Genomic DNA, 6,527 nt, shown 5'->3' with positions numbered 1-6,527 from the left:
GGGGGGGGGGGGGGGGGAACTGCCCCCCCTTTTTATTTTAAAACAACTTATATAAATCCTCTACGCTATACCCAGGGAAAAGAAGAAGAAAGGGAGCGCAGGGAGCCTCCCAAAGTCCAGCCCATGCCTTCGGGGGACCCCGATAAATAAGGGGGGGTGGCTGCAGCTCCAGGGGCGTCCCCTCAGTCCGCACAGCGACCGCTGTTGATGACGATGTCGTCGTATTCCTCCTGGGGGGGGATGGAAGGAAGGAGGGGGGATAAAAGCAGCGCTCAGACCCCGAGAGGCCGCTCGGTTTTCAGGTGGGGCTTTGGGGGCTACTTACACCACTGCTGTCCTCCTCCTCGCTGTCTTCGTCCTCCTCACTGTCCTCAGAATCGCCGGAGCTGTCAGGGGCACCGAAAGCACGCAGCAGTTGGGGCAGGCGGGGATCAGGGCGAAGTCGGGCACTGTAAAGGGGGGTGCGACCCCCGTAGCCCCGTGCCGCCGGGTCAGCGCCCGCCCGCAGCAGCAGCTCTGCCATCTCCAGGCTCTGTGCTTCCACCGCCAGGTGCAGGGGGCTGCGGCCACAGCTCGGCTCCTTTGGGGGTGCAGGGAAGGGTAGGAAATCAGGGTGGGGAGCACAGGAACGCCAGCGTCCTTTTAGATCCCCCTGTCCCCCCCCCCCCCTTTCTGTGCTCACTGCTTTGTTGGAGTCGGCGCCGGCACGCAGCAGCAGCTGCACCAATTCCACGTCCTTCCGAAGAATGGCAACGTGCAAGGGGGTGTAACCTGCAGAGGGGGACATCGCAGTGCCACCACCGCGTCCCAACCCCGCAGCCCTGCTTGAACGCTGCACTGCAGCCCCAGCATGTCCTGCGTTGCCTCTGTTTCGCTGCAAGGCACCTCAGCGTCCCCGTGTCGCAGCCCCAAAGGCTGACACCACCTCCCTGTCGCATCCTCAGTGCCCTGTGCGCCCTCATACTGCATCCCCAACGTCCCCAGAGCACTTCAGCCCTGGCCCTTCAATCATCTCTAAGCATCCCCCCGTGTTCCAAGCTACGCTCCCCTACTGCACGCTTAACATCCCTCCAACATCCCCACGAAGAAACCCCGCTGTTCTCCTCCTCCCATCGTTCTCCACGTGCTCCCAAATGCCTCGGTCCCACACGGCTCGCTTTGGACTCCCCCACCTTACCATCATAGTTGACGCTCTCCAGCTGCGCACGCTCCTCCTCGCTCAGGGGGCAGCCGAGACCCCCCAGGAGGTGCTGGGCGCAGTGGGGCTGCCCTTCCCGGCATGCGAGGTGCAGGGCTGTGTGACCCCCACGTTCCTGCAGTCCCAGCCCCGCGCCCGCCGCCCGCAGCTTGCGCACGAAGCCGGGCAGCCCCAAGATGACAGCCAGGTGCAGGGCGGTCTGCAAGAGAGAGAGGAAATCAGTCAAGGTTGGGAAAGGCCCCACGGATCACCGCCTGACCCCGGCGGTCTCCCTCAGTTCAGGAATTGCCTGGGCTGGGGGTTGGCATTGGGATTTTGTGTTGAGGGACACGGTTTAGTGAGAGCTGTTGGTGATGGCGGACGGTGGCACTGGGTGATCCTGTAGGTCTTCTCCAACCTTGGTGCTTCTGCGATTCCTTTGCCTGCCTCCAGACAAGGGGTTCATCCCCCCCAACCCCCCCCCCCCCATCTGCTGCACCCAGCCCAGGGATCAGCCCCAGCCCAGACAATTGCCCCACAGCCCAGGGGTCGCCCCGGTCTCTCTCTAACAGCTCCAGGCCCCCCCGGCTGCTTTCACCTGCCCGAGGTCGTTCTGCAGATCCATGTAAGCAGTGCCTGCTGCGCGCTGCAGGATGGAATCCAGGAAAGCCTCGTGCTCGTGGATGACCGCGAGGTGCAGCGCTCTGCGGTGGGGGTTTGGGGAGGGGGGGGGTTCGGCTTCAGCTCAGCGGCCCCGATCACCGCCCCCCCGCCCCCCGCCCCCCCCCCCCCCCCCCCCCCCCTCCCCCTCCCCCCCGCTGCTCCTTCACTCACGTATCGCCGTCCTCACTGACGAAGCTCAGCACGTGCCGCAGCCACACCTCAGCCTCGGGCTCCGGGGCCTCCGGAGGAGCCTCTTCGGGAGACTCCGGACCCGGACCGGGGCTGTGGGACAGCGGTGCCAACTGCCCTTCTCCCAACGAGCCCAGCCCGCTGTCGTACCACTCGTCTCCCTCCGTTCGCTTCGCATCGCCGGACGGCGCGGCCCCCGCGGCCGCCATCAGCCGGGCCGCGCTCAGGGCCCCGCCACCACGGGCCCAGCGCCGCCGGGCCGGGAAATCCCCGCGGCCCGGGAGGGGGGGGGGGGGGGGGGGCGGGGAAGCAGCGCAAGGCCCGCCGGGACGCGTAGTCCAGAGAGCACTTCCGGGAGAGAGCGAGGCACGATGGGAGTGGTGAGTTCCTTCAGCTAATCAGCGCTGCCCGCGCGAGGCATGCTGGGAAGTGCGGAGATCGATGGCTGTAGCGAAGAGCATGCTGAGAAGTGCGGCGGTCTCAGCCAATCAGCAGAGCTCACGCGTGGCATACCGGGAAGTGTGGCGCTTCCAGCTGGTTAGAGCCGCCTGCGCAATGCATCTCGGGAAGCGTGGCGTCTTCAGCTAATCAGAGAAACCAGCGCTATGCATCGCTGGAAGTGCAGCTGTCTTAGCCAGCCAGCGCCATCCGCGCGGGGCATCCCGGGAAGCGTGGCGCCTTCAGCCAATCAGCACCATCCATGCCGGGCATACCCGGAAGTTTGGAATCTTCAGCCAAACATTGTAGACGCCCCACGGCATGCCGGGAAGCGTCTCCAGGCGCTCCCATGTCCGGAGCGGACGGTAATGGCGGTGGCAGTGGCGGTGGCAGTGGCGGTGCTGAGGCTGGAGGGTCCCTCCGGCCCTCCGTGACGCCCCGTCCCACCTCCGCAGCTCCCCCTCCCGGGGCTGAACCCGACGCTGAAGCTGAGGGCGGCTCCACGGAGGATCCCGATAGTGAGTGTGGGGTGCGGAGCCCGGCCGGGCCTGCGGGACCCCGTTGTGACTCCTCCCGGTACCGCCCGCAGTGGAGCTGCTGCGAAACCTCCTGGCACGGACGCTGGGGTTGGGCACGGAGCCGCCGGAACGCGTTTTGGATGAGCTGTCGCTGACGGGAATCGCCCGGTTTATGCAGAGCGAGCGCTGCCGTCGCGTGGTGTGCATGGTGGGCGCCGGGATCTCCACGGGTGAGCAGAACCGGGGGGGGGAGGGGAAGGCGGAGGAGTGGCAGCGTTTATGGTAACACCCCCCCTCCCCCCCCTTGGCAGCCGCCGGGATCCCCGACTTCCGCTCACCCGGAACCGGGCTGTACGCCAACCTGAGCCGCTATGAACTGCCCTACCCTGAGGCCATCTTTGACATCTCCTATTTCAAGGTTTGGGGGGAACGTGAGGCTGAGCGCCCTCTGAGGCCCCCCCTCAGCACAGCACCGGGCCCTGAACCCCCCACCAGACTCTGATCGCCCCCCTTTCCCCCCTACTTTTCCTCCAGCAACACCCGGAGCCTTTCTTTGCATTGGCTAAGGAGCTGCTCCCAGGACAGCTGAAGGTAAGAGGTGATTCTTGGGGGGGGGGGGACACCATATACCCCCCCTCCCCGTGGTTCCTTTCTCTCCCATAGCCCACAGTTTGCCACTACTTCATGCGGCTGCTGAAGGAGAAGGGGCTGCTGCTGCGCTGCTACACACAGGTGTGCCCCCCTTTGCTGTGCCCCCTTCCCGGAGCTGAGAACACCCTTAAATGCTGTCCCTATGACTTTTCCTCTCCTACAGAACATCGACACGCTGGAGCGCGTGGCAGGGCTGCAACCTGAGGACTTGGTGGAGGCTCACGGCACCTTCCAAACTGCACACTGCCTGCGTTCCTCCTGCCGGCATCAGTATGACCTGAGTTGGGTGAAAGGTAACGGCGGGAAGGGGGGGGGGGGATTTGGGGAGGGGAGGGATGGGGGAGGGTCTCGTGTGCACCTCCCACCCCCCTGCTGAGCTGTGGTGCCCTGGTCTGTTACAGAGAAAATCTTCTCCTCCCTCGTCCCCAAGTGTGACAAGTGCCAGAGCGTGGTGAAGCCAGGTGAGGCGAGGAGGTGGTTCTGTGCCCCTCCCGAATTAGGGGTGATAAGGGATGGGGGTCAGTGCATCCAGCCCCCCTCCCCCCTTGTTCTTTCCAGACATTGTATTTTTTGGGGAGAACCTCCCATCTCGCTTCTTCAGTCTTCTACAGTCGGTGAGCGCTTGGGAAAGGTGGGGGGCACGATGGAGATGGGGCTGGGGGGCCACAGTTGTCTCTTTGCCACCCCTTCTGTCCCCACAGGACTTCCAGAAAGTCGATCTTCTCATCATCATGGGCACTTCGCTTCAGGTCCAGCCCTTCGCCTCCCTTGTTAGCAGGTCACAGCCCCCACCCCGAAATGCGCCACGCTCCCCCCTTCCCTCAGTGCATCTCATCCTTCCTGCGACGTCTCAGCTCCTCAGTTCTCTCATTGTCCCCATTTTGTGTTTCAGGGTCCCTGCCAGCACCCCCCGGCTTCTCATCAACAAGGAGAAAACGGGGCAGGTGAGGGGAGATGGGGGGTAAGGGGGGTTGTATAGGGTTGCTGAATGGCGAGAGGGGGCAATTGCCACCCTCCCCACCGGTCTCATCAGCTCCTCATTGTCCCCAGAGTGATGCCTTCATGTCCCTCATGGGCTTCGGCTGCGGGATGGACTTCGACTCAGACAAAGCCTACAGGCAGGGACTGGGGGCAGGGGGGCCTGGGGGGACACTGGGGGCACATTGGGGGCACAGGAGGATCCGGGGATGAGGGGTGGGGGCGTAGGGTCCGCATGCACAGCAGCTGGGGTGGGGGTGCGTGTGGGGAACTGAGGGCCGTGGCCTTTCCTTGTGTTTTAGGGGGTCACTGAGGGGCTGCCCCCCCCTCGTATGCCCCCTTTCCCCACACGTTTTGTGTCCCCCCCCATCTCTGTGCCCCCATATTCTTCTGTCCCCCCCCTCCCAGGGATGTGGCCTGGCTGGGGGACTGTGATGAGGGCTGCCTGGCACTGGCAGAGCTGCTGGGCTGGAAGGTGAGACCCCCAAAATACAGCAACACGTTTGGGATTTCCCCCCCCCTTCCATCCCATGGGGGTTCACCTCCCACCCCTTCTTTCCCACCCCACAGAAGGAGCTGCAGGAGCTGGTGAGAAAGGAGCACGCCGCCATTGATGCCATGGCAGCCCAGGGGGACACGAGCAGCACCTCGGGGGGTGACCCCAAATCCCGGAGGGGCCGCGCCGATGGCTCAGGGGGCCGCACTGAGAGCAGTGGAGCTCCCAGCAAACGCCAGGCAGATGGCAAAGAGCCGTAGAGAGGAGGATGGGGACATTAAACAGCAGCGCAGACGTAGCCCGGCTTTGTGTATTTTTTGGGGTGGGGGTCCCTATTGCCGTTTTTGTGCCCCTGTGGGGTGTTTGGGGTGGGGGGTCCTGGGATGCAGGGATGCTCAGTGGAACGGGGGAATTGAACCCCCAGTCTGGGCTCTGGAGGGACCCAACCCCCTTTTGGGGGGGGGTCTGAAGGGTTCTCAATGCGTTGTAATGAGGGGGGAGGGGTCCCCTATTTCTGTTTCTGTGTCTGTTTGGGGTGGGGGGTCCTGGGGTGCAGGGACTCTTGGTGGGGGCGTTAGACCCCCAGCCTGGACTCTGGAGGACCCCTGGGGGACCCAACCCCTTCTTGAGGGGGCTCTGAAGGGTCCTTAACTTATTTGGGGGAGAAGGGGGAGGGAAAATCCCAATCTGGCCAATCCCAGCGCGGGGACAAAGTTAACAGGCAGGAGGATTGGCAAATGAGATTTGCGAACGCTTGGGGTGGTGACATGCGGGGATGGAGCCAATCAGAGGCAACGGTTTTTTTGAGTGGTGTGCCCTTTGGCCAATAGAGTGTCGAGAGGCTGCCGAAACGCCTTCTGGGAGCTGCGGAGAGTCGGATCCGATCTGAAGAAGAAGGCGGAAGCTCCGTGCGGGCCAAGACGGTGGGCGGGGCCAAACGCAGACGAATGGCTGATCTAGCCAATCACCTCGGTGGGCGGGAGAACGAAAGGACTCGGTGGCCAATGGGGTGCGTTGTCCTTTCTGACAGGCAGAAGAGCGGACGAACGAGAGACGGGCTGGCGGGCCCGCAAGGCCAATCGCTTTGGAGGGCGGGGCTTCCGGCTGAGCGGCATCTCGGCCATCCAATAGAACGAGCGCTCCGCCTGAGTGGCGTGGGGCCCGCCCAATGGGGGCGTGGCGGAGGCGGTGCGGCGGAGCGGGGCGCCATGTCGCGGCGGCGGTGGCGGGGCCCGCAGAGCGCGGAGGGCAGCGGCCGAGGGGGCGAGATGGGCAAAATGGCGGCGGGCGGGGGCGGGGGGGGGGGCTCGGGGGGGTACTACGGGGGGGGGGGGCGACGGAGGCCGAGCCCCGAAGCGTCAGAAGACGGAAAACGCGGAACCGCCGCCTCATGGGCCCGGAGGACCGGGGGGGGGCG

At 64.7% G+C, this 6,527-nt stretch overlaps 3 protein-coding genes across 4 annotated transcripts in view; 2 read left to right on the top strand and 1 right to left on the bottom strand.

Moving 5' to 3' along the window:
* Window positions 1–146, top strand: part of SARS2 (seryl-tRNA synthetase 2, mitochondrial) — a 3,242-nt gene extending 3,096 nt beyond the window's left edge. The window contains exon 15 of the mRNA XM_042895074.1: window positions 76–146. Coding sequence (XP_042751008.1) covers window positions 76–146 — 71 coding nt within the window. The remainder of the gene's footprint in view (window positions 1–75) is intronic.
* On the bottom strand, window positions 3–2,250 carry NFKBIB (NFKB inhibitor beta). The gene is made up of 6 exons (XM_042895078.1): window positions 2,012–2,250; window positions 1,776–1,881; window positions 1,178–1,397; window positions 683–771; window positions 326–580; window positions 3–230 (listed from the first exon to the last, which is right to left on the bottom strand). Exons 1-6 carry the CDS (start codon window positions 2,236–2,238, stop codon window positions 183–185), a joined length of 945 nt encoding a protein of 314 aa, XP_042751012.1. The 5' UTR covers window positions 2,239–2,250; the 3' UTR covers window positions 3–182.
* A 495-nt stretch (window positions 2,251–2,745) lies between these two features.
* Window positions 2,746–5,408, top strand: SIRT2 (sirtuin 2). 2 transcript variants are annotated; one of them, XM_042895076.1, is made up of 14 exons: window positions 2,746–2,832; window positions 2,923–2,985; window positions 3,057–3,215; window positions 3,297–3,403; window positions 3,520–3,576; window positions 3,649–3,717; window positions 3,800–3,929; window positions 4,038–4,097; window positions 4,195–4,250; window positions 4,338–4,414; window positions 4,529–4,580; window positions 4,687–4,754; window positions 5,023–5,089; window positions 5,185–5,408. In XM_042895076.1, exons 1-14 carry the CDS (start codon window positions 2,817–2,819, stop codon window positions 5,368–5,370), a joined length of 1,167 nt encoding a protein of 388 aa, XP_042751010.1. In that variant the 5' UTR covers window positions 2,746–2,816; the 3' UTR covers window positions 5,371–5,408. The 2 variants fall into 2 exon arrangements, with proteins under 2 accessions (XP_042751010.1, XP_042751009.1); XM_042895075.1 differs by having other exon boundaries at window positions 2,792–2,985.
* The last annotated feature ends 1,119 nt before the right edge of the window (window positions 5,409–6,527 follow it).

Source organism: Lagopus leucura, unplaced genomic scaffold (genome assembly GCF_019238085.1).
Source record: "Lagopus leucura isolate 7727_CA_CO unplaced genomic scaffold, USGS_WTPT01 250-0_obj-0_obj, whole genome shotgun sequence".
NCBI classification, from domain to species: domain Eukaryota; kingdom Metazoa; phylum Chordata; class Aves; order Galliformes; family Phasianidae; genus Lagopus; species Lagopus leucura.
Note: the sequence above shows the minus strand (reverse complement) of the source record. Positions and strands in the feature narration are given on the sequence as shown.

What these genes read in the sequence shown, in the direction of transcription:
- NFKBIB (XM_042895078.1), bottom strand. Translation starts at nt 2,238, where the DNA reads ATGGCGGCCGCGGGGGCCGCGCCGTCCGGCGATGCGAAGCGAACGGAG. An exon ending in GCGCCGACTCCAACAAAGCA is followed by an intron (nt 581 to 682) that starts GTGAGCACAGAA and finishes GCACCCCCAAAG; the next exon opens with GAGCCGAGCTGTGGCCGCAG. An exon ending in AGGAGGAGGACAGCAGTGGT is followed by an intron (nt 231 to 325) that starts GTAAGTAGCCCC and finishes ATCCCCCCCCAG; the next exon opens with GAGGAATACGACGACATCGT.
- SIRT2 (XM_042895075.1), top strand. Translation starts at nt 2,817, where the DNA reads ATGTCCGGAGCGGACGGTAATGGCGGTGGCAGTGGCGGTGGCAGTGGC. An exon ending in CCAGAGCGTGGTGAAGCCAG is followed by an intron (nt 4,098 to 4,194) that starts GTGAGGCGAGGA and finishes TGTTCTTTCCAG; the next exon opens with ACATTGTATTTTTTGGGGAG. An exon ending in ACAAGGAGAAAACGGGGCAG is followed by an intron (nt 4,581 to 4,686) that starts GTGAGGGGAGAT and finishes CATTGTCCCCAG; the next exon opens with AGTGATGCCTTCATGTCCCT.